This window comes from Populus alba, chromosome 2 (assembly GCF_005239225.2).
Source record: "Populus alba chromosome 2, ASM523922v2, whole genome shotgun sequence".
Taxonomy (NCBI): Eukaryota; Viridiplantae; Streptophyta; class Magnoliopsida; order Malpighiales; family Salicaceae; genus Populus; species Populus alba.
The window spans coordinates 8,802,489-8,823,171 of NC_133285.1; the positions used below are offsets into that span (position 1 = coordinate 8,802,489).

Consider the following 20,683-nt stretch of genomic DNA (forward strand, 5'->3'; position numbering starts at 1 on the left):
GATTAAACGATCGATAATCAATTCAATGATAACCTAGCAGCCCGGTTTTCCTGTTACTAAAAATAAATAAAACTTCCCGGTTCACTAAACCTCCATTCCCCGTCACCAGTGCAGTCCTCCTCCCATCGAAGTCTATTTTCATCTCTCTATTTTTTTCCGGTGACTATTTTAGGGTTTAAGAAAGGGCTTTTCCTCATTTTTCTTCTTGAACTTCAACTCTTACATGCAAAAATCATTGTGTTTCTTTCTGTAGATCCAAAATGCGAAGATCGTTATTCACATCAATGGCTCTATCTCTGATAACAAAGCGAGGATTTTGTACCAAACCAGAGAAAATCGTAGCTTCTGTACTGTTCGAGAGATTGCCAGTTGTTATTCCCAAAATCGACCCTGTGGTCTATGCATTTACCGAGTTCTCGTGAGTTTCTCTCTTTTCATTTTATTTCTTCTGTTTGTTGCTGCTGTTAAAATTTTAAGCTAGTTTTTGTTTTAATTTTTTTTTATATAAATTCAGTGCTTTTATTTTCTCAGTTTAGGATAGGATTTAAATCTGCCGTTTATTTTTCAATATGTTACTAGTTCATCAATATTTGTTTTGCGAATTTGCGCTGTTTAAGCAAATTATTTTTGGGGCTGGGTGTAGATTTCGTTGGAGGCAGCAGTTTCGACGCAGATATCCAGATGAGTTTTTAGACAAGTCTAATTCTAGGTTAGTGAAATTTAACCTTTTGACATTTTATGAATCCTTGGAAGCCAACAAAATCACCTTGACAAGATGCCAGATGAATTAATTAGCTGTTTCTAACTAATTGCGTTTTTGTACTGTTGTAACTAGTGGAAAAGGTGACTATCAAATTGAGTATGAACCAGCTCCCCGCATCACGGAAGCTGACAAGACAAATGATAAAAGGTATGAAATAGATAAGTGGATACTGTTTCTTCCAATTCTCACATGAATTTGCTCGGGTGTTTATATTTGTTAGATAGGCTTCTCTTGCTATAATTCTCAAACATTGTGTTTTATAGAGATTGCATCATGGAGTTCTTGTGTGCGTGTGTGTAATTGTTAGAAGTAGTGGCAATCTTTTGTGGGTGTGGGTCAAAGGAGACAATTTTTTTAGGTTATGAAGGAAATTATTTAGAAATTGGATTGGAACAAGCTTTGGAATTGGTGGAGGAACTTTTTCCTGAAATATTTATATAAGTGGAAAACTCGTGTTTTTCAATCAGGAGTTATTCCGCCAAATTTTCATTGGTATGCTATTTTTACGTTAACAAAAGGTATAATCTGATGGTAATTTTGTTTCTAAAATGTTTTCTTGTTCATGAGGCATGCTAGTCTTGCAACAAATACTTGATATGTGGTATGTGTACAAAAGCGTGCATATCCGACTCAAAGTTTGGCAATGGATGCTTTTTTTTCCCCCCCGATTATATATCCTTTTCTTGAGTTGTGCCAACGTTTCTTCTGAAAGGCTTTTATGTTCTTATGCTCTTAACATGACCTATCAAATTTCAGCATTTAATTAGCCTTGCTACAGCAGGCTTGCTCATTTGTTCTTATACTTCTATTTGATTTAATTATCCAAAGTTGCAAAGATGGGGCATGAGTGAAGCAGCAGTAGCTTCTTATTGCTGATTGTTTGCTGAATGCCATAGTTGCATGTTCTTGCTGTAGTGTATTAGCTTGTATATTTCACATTTGTTCCAATTGTGTAAGTAGATTTCTTTTCTTTGTTGGCTAAAAGGGTTAACCCATTTGAATGTTGCCTTTCTGGGCTCTACATTGATACTCATTTCTAAGGAACAATCAGGATTGTAATGATAATGACCTCTAAATTTGTTTCACATAGGTCATTACAGAGGGCACTTGACAGAAAACTTTATCTTCTTCTTTATGGAAAAGCATATGGGTCTCCTAGTGACAAGCCTGTCTGGCATTTTCCTGAAAAAGTTTATGAATCTGAGGAAACATTGCGGAAGGTGAATATTGCTATGTGATTAGTCATTTCCTCCTCTCCCTGTTTTATCCTTTTCTCAATAAATTCCAAATCTTTGCAGTGTGCAGAATCTGCATTACAGTCTGTCTTAGGTGAACTTTCTCACACATATTTTGTTGGCAATGCTCCTATGGGTCATATGGTCATTCAGCCAACAGATGATGCACAAGAGTCTGGCTACAAGGTATGTTTCTGGGGAATTAAACATGCAGTAAGTATGGATGAAAAATATGTTGTGCCCAAAATGTAGTCTGCCATTATTTAATTCTTCTTTTCTTTAAGATGGTGGAAGTTCATCTGGAAAACAGAAAGGAAAAAATAAAGGCAATGGAAGATTTTTTTCATTTAGCTTTTATCTTGTCCTACTATTAGTTAATTGAATATAGAGAACAAAAAATTAATTTTGACACTACTTATTGTTAAAAAAGGATCGACTTTCTTAATGTAGCTGAATTAAGATACAATCATCTTAGTTGCATCAAAATACACAGTTATTTGCAAATATAGAAGGAACTTTGGTTTTTAAAATATCAAACTAGGAGATATACTGCCTGATATCAGGGTTAAAGATAAATTCTAAGACATTTTGCTGTTAATTTTTTAACTATCTATATGTGCATCAATGGAATGTATTCTTGCCCTGGATTAGAGATTTCAAGAAACAAGTCAAGGTAGGATTGTTGCAATGTGAATGCAGTAGAGAGCATGTTTTTCATGTTTAATATATAACTTAAGCTTTTTTAAAATAAAGAATCATCATTTCTCACCATGTATATATCTCAAATAGTGTGAATTTTGTGCATCAAACTGTAGCTTTTCCTTATAATAATGAAACAAAACACACCTAAGGATATCACATACCACTATGTGTGTTCCTTTTGCCACTTTTAGCCAACATGTAAATCTGCCTTCATGTGATTTGCCGATGGTAGGCAGAGATAATTTATATAGTGGTATGATATTTGGCCTTCATTTAAATTGCTGATTAATAATTGCCCATATTATTTGCTCGCAACTTTTTTTTTTCCAGCGATTCTTTTTCAAGACCCAGGCGACTGCAACGGACAAATTTAAAATTGGAAAGTGTGAAGACTTTGTTTGGGTGACAAAGGATGAACTACTGGGCTATTTTCCTGAGCAAACTGAATATCTCAACAAGATGATCATCAGCTGATTTGGAAGACAGTGAGGTCCAAATGCACTTTGTTTCAGAAACCGGATGGATTGCTTATGATTCTGTTTTGCATTCAACACTTGCCATTCACTTAGCAGAAGGAATTTTGATATCCCTCAGGAATGGTCAATTGACTTGATTTTTAGCATAGGCTGCCCAATTCCCGTGAATTCCCGTCCAGTGTTCCAAATTTTGGTGTTTTTCTGGGATTTTAAATGCCATCTATTCTAAATAAATTATCAAATCCATGTGCCCATTACTTTTAGATGATGATGATGCCCTGCTCTTCTGCAATAAGAGTTCTCCACGTCATCTATACATGGTAGTTCACTTTCAACGAGTAATTGTCTCTTTGTGGAGAACACCTTCATAAACGGTTATTCTTGGCATGACTTTTAGTTTTATCAGTCATTAAGTGGAATTATGCTGTTTTTCAGCTGAACTGATTAATTCTCAAAGTACAAGTAAGGAAATTGGCGAGTCCTTGCAGGTGAGCTAATCAGGACGGACTCGTTGCAGGGGTGTGCGTGGGTGTGCTTTCTTCTTCTTCTTGGATTCGGACTGATTAAGAGTGTCACGCGTGTAAAATTGGGGCCTCCGAAGCTCCGGGGTCAAATATATCTCTTTGTTTAAATGGGCTGAGGCTGCAGGGCCATTATTTGTTGTCTTTTTTTTTCTTTTCTTTTCTTTTTTAGGTCTTTGAATTTTTTATTGTTTTATACCTCTGTTTTTCAATTTAGCCCTTTAAAATTATATTAAAGGGCAAAATAATATTATTACTATGATTTTATGTGTTGACATCTATTTTGGATTGGTTTCTCTCACTTACTGGATGAGTTGTGACATTAAATCAACTATCAATTTTATAAAATATAGTTTTAGCTTATTGTTAAAAAACAAATTGAGATATAAGGGATCGAAATTAACATAAGAAACATAGCATTTTTCATAAAAGGTTCCCAAAACTTTCATTTGGTTCCTCTAGTTTCAATGTTTTTATTATTTGGTTCTTGTTCTTTTATATTATTATAATTTGGTCTAAAATTTTGCTTTAGTCATGTTTTAGTCTCTCAAGGCCAAGGGAAGAGAGAGAAAGTTGTCAAAATAGTGGAGAGATAGATATTAGGTAACAAAATTTCAATAACTCGCATTTTGATGTTTATGAATTTTCTTTAGAAAGGAACTCGATGAAAGTGGTTTCAAATTTTAATTATGCTGGAAAATATAAATCAAAAATATTTTTGATTTAATTTGGTTTTGATTGGAAATTGGGTTTTTAGAGATCCATATGAATTTCTTTTCCATGTCTTTTGGTGAAAAAGGTTTGAAATTTGGGTCTTTTGGATCCAAAAATTTGAATTCTCTATTTCCTGTTATTGAAGGCATTTTCGGTGGCCGACAATGGTTGCAAGCAAACGTGCTATCAACTATCTAAACAAAAAAAACTAATCTTAGTTCCAAAACCCGGGCATGTGGGCCTATATTGAAAGTCTAAAAGAACGTTGACCACCCTTTCAGCCTAGGTATGCCTAGGCTTGATTCTTTAGGCTTTCATTATTTTTTTTAATTTTTTATATCTTAAAATTCAATAGTATTTTTTATCCAATTTAGTACTTAGTTTTTTATTTCTATTTGTTTTTTTTAATATTTTTTATTTTCTTCAATTTCACCTCTTATTATCTTATTTCATTTAATTTATATCAAATTTAGTTTTTATTCTTTTGATTTTTATCTATATTTTTATCATTTTTCTAATTGAATTTTATTTTCATTTTCACATCTTAATATTTGATTTTAAATTATTTTTATATCAAATTTAGTCTTCATTCTTTTTATTGCTCTCTTTTGTTTTGGAGCCTTTTCATTTCTTTTCTTTTTTTTAAATTTTATCCCCTAATATTTTATTGATTTATAATTTTGCTTCATTATTTTGTACGATTTGTCTTCCATGGGATTAAAACTGGACTCACAGGATCACATGTTTCAAAGGTTAAATGCTAGTTGACTTTGGTTTGTTTTTAGGTCCTTTATAAGAATGATGTTTTTTTTCAGTTTTATCCTTTAATATTTAATTTATTGGGAATTGGACTTCGTACTTCTCTCTTTCTTTTCTTTATATGAAGTTATCCAAATTTCATACTCATGGTTACAAGGCTAGCTAGCAGATTAACCCATGTTGACACAAATCTTTTTGTTGTTGTTTTTTTGCGTAATTGTTTTTCCAATTTCACTATGAACATTGAGTTTTTTTATAATTGAGCTTAATAAATTAACTCAGATGGGCTTGAGTTATTTTTATTATTTTTATTAATTTATTTATGTTGTTGTATTTTTTAATCTGTGTTATTTAAATTAGTCGATTTTATTAAACTCAATCGAGTTAATGACTCGAGTCTCGAATTTTTTTTATTTTTCTTTTGTAATGCTTACTATATCTTAATATTTTTGTAAAAAATGTATTTTAAAAAATAGACCGATCCGCAACATATCACAACTTTCGCGTGTTTGGCAATGTGGTAGCGGTTGCTTTTCAAATAACTTTTCGTGTCGAAATACATGTCAATGATGTTTTTTTCATTTTTTAAAAATTATTTTTAACATCAACACATCAAAACGATCCAAAAGGTACAAACCGAACTCAATTTTAGCAAAAAAAAAAAAATTTAATTTAGGCACAACACCGTTTGAAACGCAATGCCAAACGGTGTTTAAAGGCTTGGTTGTTTCAATTGAGGTCTTCTTAGTATGGAAGAGATTAAAGCCTAATGATGCATATATAGTAGTAGTCTATGCATGCCATGCATGGTATAGTGCATTGGAGATAACGATATGCATAAGTTGGGCACGTCTCCCTTTTCACTTAAGGGCAGGTAAACAGAAGTAGGTGAGATGTAGTTGGCTTTACCCTTGGCTACAAGAGAGGGAAATGGAGACTGAAACAGACTCTCCTTTCAAAATCAAGCAAACCATCTTCATCGCTCTATTTGTAGGTCTGTCCAACCTCTTCTCACCTTCCCAGTTTCCCACTACCTTTTTCTTGACCTCTTCTATGTATTCATCTTTAACATTCTCAGTTCCCCTCTGATCATTCTCTTTGTAGCCCCACAACTAATGGAAGGCCATGAAGCCCCACCACCACCACAACTGCCACAACTGGCGCCATCCCCAAACCCTTCCTATCTCCTTACACCCTTACTACTGCCATCCTCCTCATTGCAGTACCCTTCTATAATTGAACCTCAAGTCCTTCCGGATATTGATTGGGTTGGCCTTCTCTCTGGCCAATCCCAGCTCGGCGAGAAGAGGCCAGTAACGGAAAGTGCTTCTATGGTGGCTGAAAATGGAGCAGAGGAAGAAAAGGGCAATAAAGATGAGAAGAAAGGCGGAAGGATGAAAAAGGCGACCCGGCCAAGATTTGCTTTCCAAACTAGAAGTGCAGACGATATTCTTGATGATGGATATAGGTGGAGGAAATATGGGCAAAAAGCCGTGAAGAACAGCAAATATCCCAGGTTTGCTAGAAATTAACTTAATATTAAGCTATTCTAAACAAAAAGAAAAGAATCCTTGCATCATATAACGTTGCATGTTATGCATTTTAGATTTTACATGCAACCCAATTACTAATTATTCCGATTAATAATTTATGTGAGCGAACTAAAGTTTCTCATTGTGTAAGATCAAATATGTATATAACGAACCTCTCCCGAGAAAAGATCAAAGATATTTCCATAAAAATCTAGCTAGCTAGGCCTCACACATTAAAGGCTAGGGTTAGGGTTCGGCAAGAGCAACCACCATGCATGACAGCAGCAGCAGGAATTGTACGAAAGAATATTTTATGTATTGAGTTGTCTGAATTGTGTGGATCACAGCCCAAGCTCGTCCTATTTCTTGCGGTCTCCATATTAAGTGTGTTTATTTTCAAATCCAAATCATGACAATTATACAATTTCACCCACCTTTTCTAATTACCCTTAATTACTGTTTTTCATATCTACACAAAACATTAATTAATGAATTGCTTTTAAATATTCAAGTATATATTATTTAATAATTTTGTGAAATGTTTTGCGTTGATTTTATTTTATTTTGCCAAAGGAGTTACTACCGGTGCACGCATCATACATGCAGCGTGAAGAAACAAGTGCAGAGGCTATCTAAGGACACAAGCATAGTCGTCACGACTTATGAAGGAGTTCATGATCATCCATGTGAGAAACTGATGGAAACCCTAACTCCTCTTCTCAAACAGATGCAATTCCTTGCTAGGTTCTAATTATTAAGCTCACTTCTGCACAAGCAGACCTTGTTGTTCTTGGCCATCTTATACCAGTCTTTGTATATAGTGAAAACTTATAAATTATACTTTTCCATCTTCTTTTTCTTTTAATTTTACAACTAGAAAGATCGATAGAGTTTTTATATGAATATATTGGAACTTTTCCAAATCCATCCAGAACAAGCTATCCACATCAAAACAAAACATTAACGAGAATTTAGCCTCGTCTAATTAAAATTAAAATTTAGTTGATCAGAATAGAATACGAGCGTCTTTTCTTGACATGAAACAGAGCTGTGCAAGCTTCTTAGTTTTTCAAGTGCTGGCCTTGTGAAAATGGTCCACGTTTTATGGAGAAAGAGAGGCGTCGAGATTAGAGAGCCGAAGGTTGCGTTGTGCAGCCCATTCTCTCAATTTGGGGCTTGAGGTGCAGATTGGGCCATTCATTTCGGCTAAGAGAGCGAAATCATTTATTAATGATCCCCTCACCACATCCTGAATTGTTACTTCAGGTGTGGACTAGCCGGCGAGGTCGCTGCGGCTCGCGGTATGCCGCGGGCCGCTCTCTTTCTCTCTTTCTTTTCTTTTTTTTAAATCTGTTTTTATATAAAAAAATCATAATTAAAATAAATATTTATAAGAAATCAATCAATTAAATTCTAGAAAAGAATATTTATATATATTTTTATTCAAAATTATTTTATTATCATTCAAGTTTCCCTCCACCTTTTCTTATTTATAAAAGTATGTCTTTTTTATCATCATATTGTTTTCAATAAAACTTAAAATAATTAAAATAATTATTTTTAATCATTTCAATTATTTATATTAAAAAAAAACATTTTTATATGAAAACTGGTCTTTTTTATTAGATGATTGATTCTTAAAATAAAACCTCATAATGATCTGAAAATAAATTTTTAATAAAAAAAATCATGCCTTTATAATTTTCAATTGACAGTTGAAAAAATAAATTGATAAAATTATATAAAAATAACAAAAATAGGCATTTTATTTTTATTGAATATTCATGAGAATTGTTTTTTTTTAAAAAAACTATACATATTAGTTTATATATATATATATAATTATTCATAAAGTAATGGTTAAAATTACCATAAAAACACTAATATTATTTGAATATATAGCTTAATCAAGTTTTTTTATATATATTATTTTTATAATTTTATTTAAAGAGAATTTTATATAAAATAAAATAGTTAAATAAAAAAATGTGAAGAGCCTACATAATAAAGCCCAGGCTTGCAATGGCAGGCCCAGGCATGCCAGGGCTTTTAAAAAAAGCCTAACTCTTCTAGGTTTGGAAAAACCAAGCCCGCTCACATGTTTTAAAAAAAGAGTCAAAACACTTCACGTCCTCTGCCTGAGTTATTTAAAAAAAATAAAATAATAGATAGATAGGATAACACCTTGTCGACATAAGTAGAACGCGACATCCACTCCAATAAATTTTGACTATCTCTGATACTTGGAAATTAAGTTATGGGCAATTCAGACCAAAACAAATCCTTACACTGTTTACACCCAAAAATATTTCAATAACCTCAATTATTTTATTTTCAACTCCAAAATACTATTTATAAATCTAGATATTAAAATCAAATAAAATAAAAAAGCTTAACAAACCCTAATTTTTTTTTCCAGCATGGTTAAAATATAAAACATCCTTCAATTATTCTCTCCAGAATAAATCCATTTAAGTCAGGGTGATCTTTAACTTCTCACACGAAATATATCTCTTCAAATCAAGAGCTCATGTTATGTTTTCTAGTTTAATATTTTTAAAATATTTTTTATTTAAAAATACATTAAAATAATATTTATTTTTAATTTTTTAAAATTATTTTTAATATTAACATATCAAAATAATTTAAAAATTAAACAAAAAAAATTAATTTCTTATAACCAACTCAAACTGAAAACAAACTTATTATAAATGGTTTTCTTCCTCTTTATATTGCTGTATATTTTAAAGAGATACGATTTTAATCTAACGGTAAATTCATTTTCCATTAATTTATTCTCTAGATTTAAGATTTAGATCTCTTATTTAATAAGAAAAGAAATGACCCTCAATTAAAATTTGAACTTGGAATTATTATGCTTAAACCTTGTATCACCATGCACATATTAAAGATCAGTCTCAAATTTTCTCACCGCCTCCCATTATCGAGTTATCTAGACTGTTTCCATTAAATATCTAGCTCAAGCCAGAAAATATCTTAGCTCCAGAAGTATCTAGTAGGCTGCAAGATATAAAATAAAGTGCGTGTATATATATGTGTGCGAGTGTCTGTGGTGCCTGCGTTGTGTGTGGTGTGCAGTAAGTGAGAAGAAAAGGAATTTGTAGCCAAGAGTTTTGTGTGCTGGCGCGCTCTGCGGAAAGTAAAGACTGGTGTGATGATTATTTGAATTTTTTTTTTCTGAAAATATATTTAAATAATATATATTTTTTTATTTAAATTTTTTTTTATAACAACACATAAAAATAATTTAAAAATATAAAATAAATTAATTTCAAGTAAAGAAAAAAAAAAATCAAATCTCTTAAAGGGATTTTTAAAATACAAAAACAAACTGTGTTTAAGTTAAAGTTTTATTTGGTATTGTGTTTCAAATAGAGGTTTGGTAAAATTTAAAATTTTTCTTGTTTAAAATATATATATATATATATATATATATTATGTTTTGATATATTGATATAAAAAATTAAAAAATATATATTATTTTAAGTGTGAGTGTGTGTCGTGACAAATAATACATGTTTGGTATTGTGGTAACTTTTGTGGTTGTGGTTTGAAACGAACTGTTTTATAAAAAATACTTTTAGTTGAAGTTGGTTTGATAAAATATATATTTGGTTAAAACTGTGATTGAAATTGAAGTTGATTAAAAAAGAATTAAATGTGTTTGGTTAATAATATTTTTCAAATTAAGGTTATAAAATAATTATAGTTTTTAATTGAGATAATGTAGATTTAACTACTGCTATTATATCATGAAATAAACAATAATTTATATAAAGTATTTTTTATTGTTTTATTAAACTATTTGCAATTTCATCACATATAAAATCTACCCGACAAAGACTGTAGTTTCCATGGCTTCTTGAGCGCGCAATAACCCCATGTAAAATATCATTAGGAACAAAATTATGATTGCGATCAAATTCTGCAAATTTTATGTTATTATACGATCTCCTTCTATTGTAATTATGTAGTACCATTGAATAATATTAAACACTAGTTTTTCAAATAAAACACAATATCTGCGAATTGTTTTTTTATTTTTATTTTATTTTATTAAGTTGGACCCAGTCTAATGCATATAGGTTTGGACCAGACCCAATCCATCCCATGATCAGTGGAGAATGAATTAATTCATTCTCCATCGTTCATTTTATAGAACAGTGGAGATGGAGAAAATACAACATAAGAAGAAGGAGAAGGAAAAATAAGAAGGGAAAGAGTAGGCTACCATGCGCGACAATGATGTCTGGCTGGCGATTAAAACAGCTGAGGGCGGTGGTTTGGTCAATGAATAGCAGGTTCTGGGAAGTTTGATATTCCTCAAACATGTTTTTTTTTCTTTTTATAAATATATGTTTTGTGGCCAAACTTGTTTGTCGATGGATAATTAAAAAACTGAGGCGAGTTGCTATTTGTAAAGCTCAATTTTTTTTGTTTTTGTTAAACCTAGGTGCAACCTTAATTTATGGTGGATCCCACAAAAACAAAATCAAGTTTTCACTTAAACAAACACTTATTTTTGTGGCTCATTCTCAACTCCATACACAACCACATTATCAAACAACTACTAAAACGCACATTGATCATCAACTTATGACATGCTTGTTTGTTAAATAAATATTTTTTTTAAAAAAATATTTTTAAAATATATTTTCAATCAAATAATATTTTAAAAAATAATCTTATAATATTAAATAAACACTTAATAAAAGTCCAGTGTGATTTGTTTTCCCCCTGTTAAGAGTTCTAAAAATTCAACAAGTGGAATCAGAACTATTGCTCAAAATTCACCCGAGTCGAGGGTGTTCAGCCCATAATTAGTGCGCATCTAAGCCCGTGCCGCAAACTGTCTGCTTTGAAATGGTGGTAAGAGACGTGTCAAAAAATTAAAGGAAAGGTGACGATGCTGGAAAATATATCCAGTAGAAAGATTGTCATTAAATTAGATTCGAAGGACTTAATGGCACAGCGATACCTGTATATAAAAAAACACGAACACTTAAATTCGTTCAGTCGTGTATAGGTGACGATAAGAACGAGTATTTTTCAAAATTAAATGTTTTTAAAATTTTGTATTAAATTTGTGTGGTATTAGAATTAAAATCCAGAGAGGAGCTCTGCATTTTAGCTAATTGCTAATTTATCCTTGAATTTTTATTTTTATTTTTATTGAGATTTGTTGTTCTTCGTTTTCTTATTGTTTCTAGGCCCAATCTGAAAGTCAATTTAGAATAGATATTATATTTCACTCGAGTTAATTTAATTTAAATAATTTTTTTATTTTATAAAAAAATTAGAATAATATCATTTAAAAAAAATAAAAAAATATTCATTCAAAAATAAATCCTGCTCACGGCGAAGCTCTGTAAGCCTATCTAGTACGTATCTATTATTGATTTGAGTCCCGACACAATGCATTAAATGAATAGGTAATTTTGTCGAGGTTTAGTGACATTTATCGTCATTATAAAGCGTCATTATAAATAAAATTTGACATAAAATTAGAAAAGAAGGCACAGAGTGACAGACGTATCGAATTAAAAACTTTTAAAAACATCCCTGGATGTAATTAATAAATCATTTTGTTTAAGTACTCAACTGACAATTATTTATATAATATTTCAGTAGCTAATTGGAGACTTCCATCGATCGTACCTTTGTAGTGAAAATATCTTGAGACACGAGGAGACCCACGACTTACACACGTATCTTCAGCGATGTCGACGACAAGACACGCTACCATTTCCTTCAATATAAACAGGAGAGAAGCTAGAGAAGAGATAAACATCATTTCTGTGGGAAATTAAGGAACTAGCAAAGCCCCTGACTAATTAAGTTTTTATCTTGCAATTACAAAAATGTCGCAGTTGCTAGGCAAGGCCAAACACTTTGTGGCAGAGAAGGTGGTTAATGTCAAGACCCCAGAGGCTACCATCACCGACATGAATCTGGAAAGCGTGCACCCTGACAGCATAGACTATGGTGCCAAGGTGTCTGTCAAGAACCCATATGGAACTACGATCCCTATTTGCGAGATCTCCTACGCTTTCAAGAGCGGTGGCAGGTAACTCAATACACTCGCCGTCCCGTTTCACTTCTTTGTTTTTACTTCTTTTTATCTAAAACGTGTACAATATTGTTCAAAGAACTTGCGAGATTTGTCCGAAACTGTTGGATTGCCTGCTCTGTATGGTTTCGAATTAAGATTAATTATTGCCAAATGTTTTATGTCGTTGATCAACTCGAGATGGTAATGCGGAGTATAAAGGGGGCTCTTAATCCAATTTGCAAGTATTTAGGAAAGCCGAAAGCTTAAGAACTTGTGATGGATAATTTTTTTAGATTTTTATATGGTTAGTTTCCCAAGGCGTGGATTTTTCTTGACATGATTTGCATGTTCTGAGCAGGATGATTGCATCAGGGACAGTGCCAGACCCTGGCTCGTTGAAAGGGGACGACACCACGATCTTAGACGTGCCGATGAAGGTGCCACACAGTGTGCTTGTGAGCCTGGTGAAGGACGTTGTTGGAGACGGTGATATAGACTATGAGTTGGTGCTGGGTCTCACAATTGATCTTCCTATCTTTGGCAATTTCACCATTCCTCTGACCAGGAAGGGTGAACTCAAGCTGCCTACCCTCTCTGATATGTTTTAATTCTCTCTTAGGTTGGATCTGGATCTGTTTTTTTCTAGTATGCTAAGGGATAAATAAAATGGAAGGGTGTTTTTGTCCCGTACAAGTTCTTGATTTTGCCTGCCTTGCTTTTCTCATATTTGTCCTCTTTTTTGTATTTTTAGTGATTTTAGCTTTAGTTTTCGCTGGTCAGTGCACCCGCAGAAAGCGTTTTCTGTTTATCACAATCGAAAGAAAAATCTAATTACAGTTTTAAGTGGGTAAATATTTTATTCTGGCTATTTTATTCTGGCTATTCTGGCTATTTTAAGTGGGTAAATCTAATTACTTGCAAGATAGAAATGTTAATCTAGACAATTTAAAAAATAAAAAAAGAAGATATTGATTAGAATTAAAAAAACAATTAACAGCGTCCAGGCAAAAACGAAAAAAGAAGAAGCGACAAGTAGCCATCTTTGATATATGATATGTCACCTCATCTACTAGAACATTTTCAGGTCTCATGATTGAAAAGTCAAGTCATCTTATCTACTAGAATATTTTTGGTCCCATGATTCAAAAATCGAGATTTGAGTTTTTAGATAAAAAAATAATTATTTTTCAACTTATTTTTATTTAAAAACACAAAAAACCCTTCAAATTTTCAATCCTGAACACTTTATTCAATTCAAAAATTAAATCAAAACAAGATTTGTCGGTCTACTTTTTCAACATGTTTTAAAATTAAAATCATATTTATTAATTTTTTTTTTTCAAAAATCTTAAATCAAAACAAGATTCATGGTGTCGGACTGTCGGTTTACTTTTTCAACGTGTTTAAAAAGTAAAATCATATTTATTAAAAAAACAATTTCCAGCATAAGGAATAGCTTTTGAAGTCCTTCTCGTTTCCCTTCCAGACATTCGGAGTTGCCTTGAGAGACATAATTGAAGTTTCTAACGTCTTATGAGAAAAAAAACTAGTCATTTGCCTTTTATTTTTTTTCACAATTAACATAAAATTTAATTTTATAAATTTAATTTTTAATTTAACATCAAAATATTTTATAACAAGTTGATTAAGTAAAAGCATACAAATCAAAACCAATCTCAACACATAAAATAGTACCGCATAAAATAACTTGTAGCAATGATGAAATTGAAAATAAATAAAATATAAACAGAAAAAAATAAAAAATAGAAAAAAAGCTATGAACAGTAAAGTGAAAATTTTAAAATAAAGGATAAACAATGCTAAATATTAAAAACCCACAACTTTTAATTATATTGTATAATTGTTTTTAATATCGAGATGTCAAGACATCAAGAATTCTATCATCAAAAGTCATCAAAAGTGAGCAGAATCACCACCACACAATTAAAGATAATAAGGCAAACTATAAAAATACAATTTTGATTTTTTAAAATAAGTTTTTGTATCAATTTTATTTTTAAAATTTTAATTAGAGACTTTCATCCATTATACAGACCTTTTAAGTAGTTCTAGGAAAAACCTTTAATTGAGAAATCAAAATAGCTTAAAGTTAAAATTGATATAAAAATAGTTCAAGGACAAAATCGTTATTATCCCAAAAATTTAGAAAACATCTGAGAATTTTTTTTTTAACAAATTAGAGCTCATCAATATTGTTATTTCTAAACGAGGTTGGAGGATGCACTCTCCACCTTTGTCTCTATGTAAACCAAAACAACCCATAATTTCATATGCTTCTTTTTTCATTTATCAGTCTTAATTATACGTGTAAATAGGATTTTTTTTTTTAAAGAATTATTCAATTTTAATAACATTTCAGTAGAGTTTCTCCAGGGAACTCCATTCAAAATCTCATCCTGCTTTAAAATTCTATAAATAACAATAATAACTCAAACATAATAGCATTATAAAATTCATAATCGCTGGTAGCCTTAGACATACCACACAGCCACAATCATCTACTATTTTCATCAACCAAATTTTTACACCATTATAAATGATATTGTTTAATGAGGAAAATGTAATTATACATATATACATAATAAAATTCCTAATTACTTAACAAATCTAATATTTTACCAATTACAATACCAAAATATTTTATTGAGCTCCATGGATCACGTAGTTTAATGTTATTGTGGATATCATGCCAAATCCAAATTTAAATACTGACTTGAGATGATGCTATTACCAATTAACAAAACTCTAAACATTAGGATGTTTTCCCTACAACAAATTGATATTATGTTGTGTTGGGAACTCACACTTAGTACACTGCAGACTGATTATACATTCAGTGTCTTTTTATTATTTTTAATTTCATCATTAAAAAAAAAATTGAATACCAATTAAAGTTAAATTATTAACTAATGACAAAATTAAAAGATAGAGAACTAGAATAAAAAAGATAAAGAAAATAGATGACAACATCCATAGTTTGCAAAAAAAAAAAAAGAGTTCAATTTAGTACTTCTACTTTTCAATTTCTTTTTTGATCCTTTTGATTTTTAAAATTTAAATTTTTATTCAATGTGTCACCTATATTTTTTTTTCAAAAAAATAGAGCTATTTTCAAATAAGAAATATAAGGACCTAAGCATGTTGGCCCTTCTCAAAATGTGATGGGCATGGCTTGCTAGCCTAACAACACTCAACCTCTTTATTTATTTATTTATTTATTTTTCTAATTAGTTTTTCAATTTATAGTTTTTTATATGTATTTTTTAAATTTATATCTAAATTAATACCATTCTCTTTAATTTTTTAGATCATTTGCTTAATCTTTTATAAATAACAGTTATTTTTTAATATTTTGTATGTATTTAATATTTTGAAGAGATTATTTTAATTCATCTATAATTGTTTTATGTTTGATATAAATAATTTTTTTTCATGATGTATTTCTAAAAATAAAAATTATTTGTTCTTTGTAAGAAAAAATAATCTTTAAGATAAAAAAAAAAAACATTGCATTAAAGGAAACGTTAGGCTTAAGTATTACACTTACTTATCTTTTACTCTTAAAGAAATGATTATGATTTTATTTTAGAATTTGATTGTATTAGAACCTCTTTCTCAATTTACTGGTTCATACATTCTGAAGTTTAATTCCTTTGGCATAAACAATATCTTTACATTTCTCAATTAAAAGAGTCATGATACACTTAAGCATGATCATAATATTGTCCCATTTTTTTTTTCATGTTAAAAATTATCTTGAGAGTCTTATATGCAATGTTATGTTAACAATTTTTTTATATATATTTATTAACGCATATGATCATTGCTTTATTTTATTATATATAAGCATTGACTTTTTGATTCATAGTTATATTTTTTTCTTTATTTCAAAAAATATGTTAACAACACCTATAAATTCATTCTTTTGCGTTAGAAAAATAACTTATCCAATTTACAACAAAGTGAGTAGAATAGACGCGTCAATATTTGTTCTTACACTTAGGGACACATATGTTTCTTGGTTTATTTAATTAAATGCGTGTGTAATTCTTTTAATTTATGATTAATTTTTTTTAAAAAAAACATGTTGGAAAAGCTTGTGTATTCATTTTATTTTGTCGAACAAACAATTATCTAACAATAGCAAAACACAGGTAAAAGATCTAGTAACCATTTAAAAATAAAACAAAGTGCCTTAAGGTTGTCTTGGATTTATAAATATGCTTGCAAATTGCAAATTGGTTCATGATCCACATTTGCACGTGAGTGTTATATTTGTATCTGATTGTTTAAAAAATCACTCATATTGCCATAATTAAAGTTTTAATTTAAATAAGGGTTTGTATATTTTTAGAGATTGTCCTTTTTGTCTGCTTGTTTACTAGAAACTAGTTTCATTTTAAAAAAATAGTTTTTATGAAATATAAATTTCTAAAAATTGATTTATTTATTGATATTTGATAGTGTTATAAAAAAATAAGTTGGAAAATATTTTCTATTATTTAACTATATTATGAAAAATGAGTTAAAAAATAATTCATTAATGTTTTATTTTTTTTTAAGTTTATTAAAAAAAAATAAGACCATATCTAATAGATAAATAAATTGAAAGAGGATGAAATTAAAAAAAATAATTTTTTAAAAAATAAATAATAATAAAAAGAACTAGAACCAAATCTAATAGATAAAAAATTTCAATTAAAAATAATAATAAAAGAAAAACAAGTAACAATCAAAATAACAAACACCAAAGTTGGTATAAAAATCTAAGAGATAAAATTAAAAAAAATTCAAAACAAAATATATTGAAATAAAAAAAAATTTAAATTTGATATAATTAACAAAATAAAAGATATTTTTAATTTTTTCACAACTCTTTGAAAGTGTTTTTGCTTAAAATAAAAATAAAAATACTTTTCTAAAAATAAAGACAAAATTTTCTCTATAAAAAGTATTTTTTATTAATATTTTTTAATAGTAATTAATAAATACACGGTAAATTTTGAAAAATAAATTTCAGGAAATTATTTAATTAATTCCTTACATCATTAAGCAGACTCTTCTCAATTTCAAATCATTATAAAATCGATCTCAAAAGGATCTTAATTCATTTGAACAGATTACATAAATTCTGATGAGATGGCGGGCGAAAGAAGGCTCTTCGATTTATTGATAATCTCTTCGAGAAAGGAGGTGGTTAGCAGTTGGCGTCACACTTGGCCTAATTACTAGTGCTGATTTTTAGCCAAATTGACCCGCAGCAACTGTCAATGCCCCGAGCTAATAATCTTTGAATTTAGTTTTTTTTTTTTTTAATTAATATAGATGGGATATCTGAACCAACTTGAGCATATCTCAATTAATCTTTATAAATCTTAAAATTAACAACTAAATAAATTTTTAATAATAATAATTAATATTGATAATTACAAAGTTTGAACATAAAACTACAATATATTAGTTTCAATTTTATATAGTCTAAGTTGTTTTTTTTTTAATGAATAACTGATAGCCATCACTTTCTACCTTTTCTCTGTATGACAAACATTTTATTATTATTGTTTATTTCTATTCGAGCACTACAACAATTTTTTCTTCTCTTTGCCTCGTGAGTTGAAGATTTAGGCTCCGTTTGAAATTGGAACTGTTTTATAAAAAAGATATATTTTTTAATTATTTTCTTCTCCTGCAATTATGATGGACGTGCTTGATGAATCTGACCAAGAAAAAAAAATGTTAAAATAAATGTTTTTAGTGTAAGTCATATACATTTGAGGCAGGAGTCAACACCTTGAAGCTTTGATCAGGACAGAAACCAAATTTCTAATCAAATAATGTCACCGATCTGAACAAAATTCAAAGTTCGATTACTTCACCACTGACTCCTATTACAATATAAAACCACAACACAATACTTCCAAAATCCACCGGAGTTCAGACCACCTAATCCTCCTGTAAGCATCCTTGATCTCCTATAGTACCCTTCCAACCTCTAGCCATATGGCGAAACGCGAGCAGGTAAGACCACTGGCCCCGGCTGCGGAGCGCCGATGCAGCGACGAAGAAGGGGCTTCTAAACACCATAAGAAACGAAGCAGAAAATGCGTCAAATACTGTGTGCTCGTCACAGCCATACTTGTCATTCTAGTCACAGCGATCATAGTTTTACGTTTCACTGTCTTTCGTGTCAAAGGCCCTGTCATCAAGATGAACGGTGTCACGATCACTAAGTTGGAGCTAAGCAACGGCACAACTCCGAAGCCGGGGGTGAACATAACCCTAATTGCAGATGTATCAGTTAAAAATCCCAACGTAGCATCATTCAAGTATTTCAACACCACCACAACCCTCTACTACGACAGGCAGATAGTTGGGGAGGCCAGAAACGGACCGGGCCATGCTAGGGCCAGACGGACCATGAGGATGAATGTTACTGTGGATATCATCCCAGACAGGATGATGGCAAACCCAAATCTGAACGCTGATATGAGCTCTGGGATATTGTCCATGACCACCTACACAAGGGTTCCAGGGAGGATGAAAATAGCGATTGTCAAGAGGAATATTGTTGTGAAAATGAACTGCAGCATCACACTTAATATTACGAGTCAGCAAATTCAGACACAGAAGTGCAAGCGGAAAGTTGATTTTTAGAGCATGGCATACCAGTAATTGTAGCTTCTTGTATTTTAATACCTAGTGCAGATGTTTGGTTGTAGGAGACTGAGTGGACTGTGATCCATACATCTTTATCTTCCTAAGTGAAATATGAGCTCTATTTTTTTTTCCCCTTTCTCCAAAAAACGATTCAGTCAAATGGGTTTGAAGTGATTTTTGAGGTCTTTAATATCAAACCATCATCTACTCACGGGAAGAAACTTATTAACAGAAAACTACGGATTTGGTTGGTATATATCCAATTTAATTTTTAATATTTTATAAATTATATATAGACCTGACTATTTTATGAAAAATTTGGACCCAAGTACGGTTACATGTATCAAGTTAAGGTAAACTTTTTTGTTGTTATTATAAATATTCGTGGGTTGAGCATATAAATTCTTTTGTTCATCGATGATTCTAAAAAAATATACTTTCAAAAGCATATAATTATTTGTATTTAATCACAATTGATATTGCAATGTGTTTTACAGTATCTCAAACATATAGTTAGCATTAAACATAAAAAATTTGATATATTTAAACATGATATTAAAAAAATGATATATATAAAATGAAAAGAGAGAAGGACAAAAAAAAATATATATTTATACTGAGTATTAGAATTACTTACTATTTAAATGAGTTATTAATTAAAATATTTGTAATATTCACATAATTAATTTTAAAAATTAAATCGAATAAAATAATACAAATATTACATATTACTCGGTTATTTTAAACATTCCTACATAAACTTTGAAAATTGGCGCCGTTTTATTGGAGTAATTCTAAATGATGCTAACATGTAAGAAATGCGAAAAGGTTGTAATTTTTTTTAAAATTATAATTTAGTTCCATTGTTTATATATATATATATATATATATATATATATTGTTAGTTATTCCTTGTGGTTTATGAGAAAAAGCCAAAGTTTTCTGTAAATTCTTTTTAAGATTTCTAAATTACCCTTTTTAAATGTATTTTTTAATTTTATATGTTGGAGGGGAGATTGAGTAATTATTTCACTATATACAAAAAAATTATTCTTTTTTTCCCCTCTTACATAGTTGCAAAAGAACCCTTAATTGCGTGGACTTGGGCACTGATCAAACATGGCAAAGTGTTTTTCTTTCTTTCCTTTTTATTCCCCTTCGTATACACTATACAGCATGGGAAGAACAAGCCAACCCTGTGACAGCGTGACCTGTGGCCGACAACTTTTG

General features: G+C 30.4%; 4 protein-coding genes across 5 annotated transcripts; all 4 read left to right on the forward strand.

The window, feature by feature from the left end:
- Positions 1-3,976, forward strand: LOC118057815 (uncharacterized). 2 transcript variants are annotated; one of them, XM_035070535.2, is made up of 8 exons: positions 1-159; positions 254-418; positions 644-709; positions 836-910; positions 1,854-1,983; positions 2,062-2,184; positions 3,031-3,190; positions 3,665-3,976. In XM_035070535.2, the coding sequence occupies exons 2-7, from the start codon at positions 261-263 to the stop codon at positions 3,172-3,174; spliced, it is 696 nt and encodes a 231-aa protein (XP_034926426.1). In that variant the 5' UTR covers positions 1-159; positions 254-260; the 3' UTR covers positions 3,175-3,190; positions 3,665-3,976. The 2 variants fall into 2 exon arrangements, with proteins under 2 accessions (XP_034926426.1, XP_034926423.1); XM_035070532.2 differs by lacking the exon at positions 3,665-3,976 and having other exon boundaries at positions 3,031-3,418.
- A 2,133-nt stretch (positions 3,977-6,109) lies between these two features.
- On the forward strand, positions 6,110-7,553 carry LOC118057816 (probable WRKY transcription factor 43). Its single transcript, XM_035070537.2, has 2 exons — positions 6,110-6,686; positions 7,276-7,553. The coding sequence occupies exons 1-2, from the start codon at positions 6,286-6,288 to the stop codon at positions 7,451-7,453; spliced, it is 579 nt and encodes a 192-aa protein (XP_034926428.1). The 5' UTR covers positions 6,110-6,285; the 3' UTR covers positions 7,454-7,553.
- A 4,945-nt stretch (positions 7,554-12,498) lies between these two features.
- On the forward strand, positions 12,499-13,461 carry LOC118057833 (late embryogenesis abundant protein Lea14-A). The gene is made up of 2 exons (XM_035070554.2): positions 12,499-12,790; positions 13,134-13,461. Exons 1-2 carry the CDS (start codon positions 12,585-12,587, stop codon positions 13,381-13,383), a joined length of 456 nt encoding a protein of 151 aa, XP_034926445.1. The 5' UTR covers positions 12,499-12,584; the 3' UTR covers positions 13,384-13,461.
- A 5,179-nt stretch (positions 13,462-18,640) lies between these two features.
- LOC118057824 (late embryogenesis abundant protein At1g64065) lies at positions 18,641-19,583 on the forward strand. Its single transcript, XM_035070542.2, has one exon. The coding sequence runs from the start codon at positions 18,797-18,799 to the stop codon at positions 19,448-19,450; it is 654 nt and encodes a 217-aa protein (XP_034926433.1). The 5' UTR covers positions 18,641-18,796; the 3' UTR covers positions 19,451-19,583.
- The last annotated feature ends 1,100 nt before the right edge of the window (positions 19,584-20,683 follow it).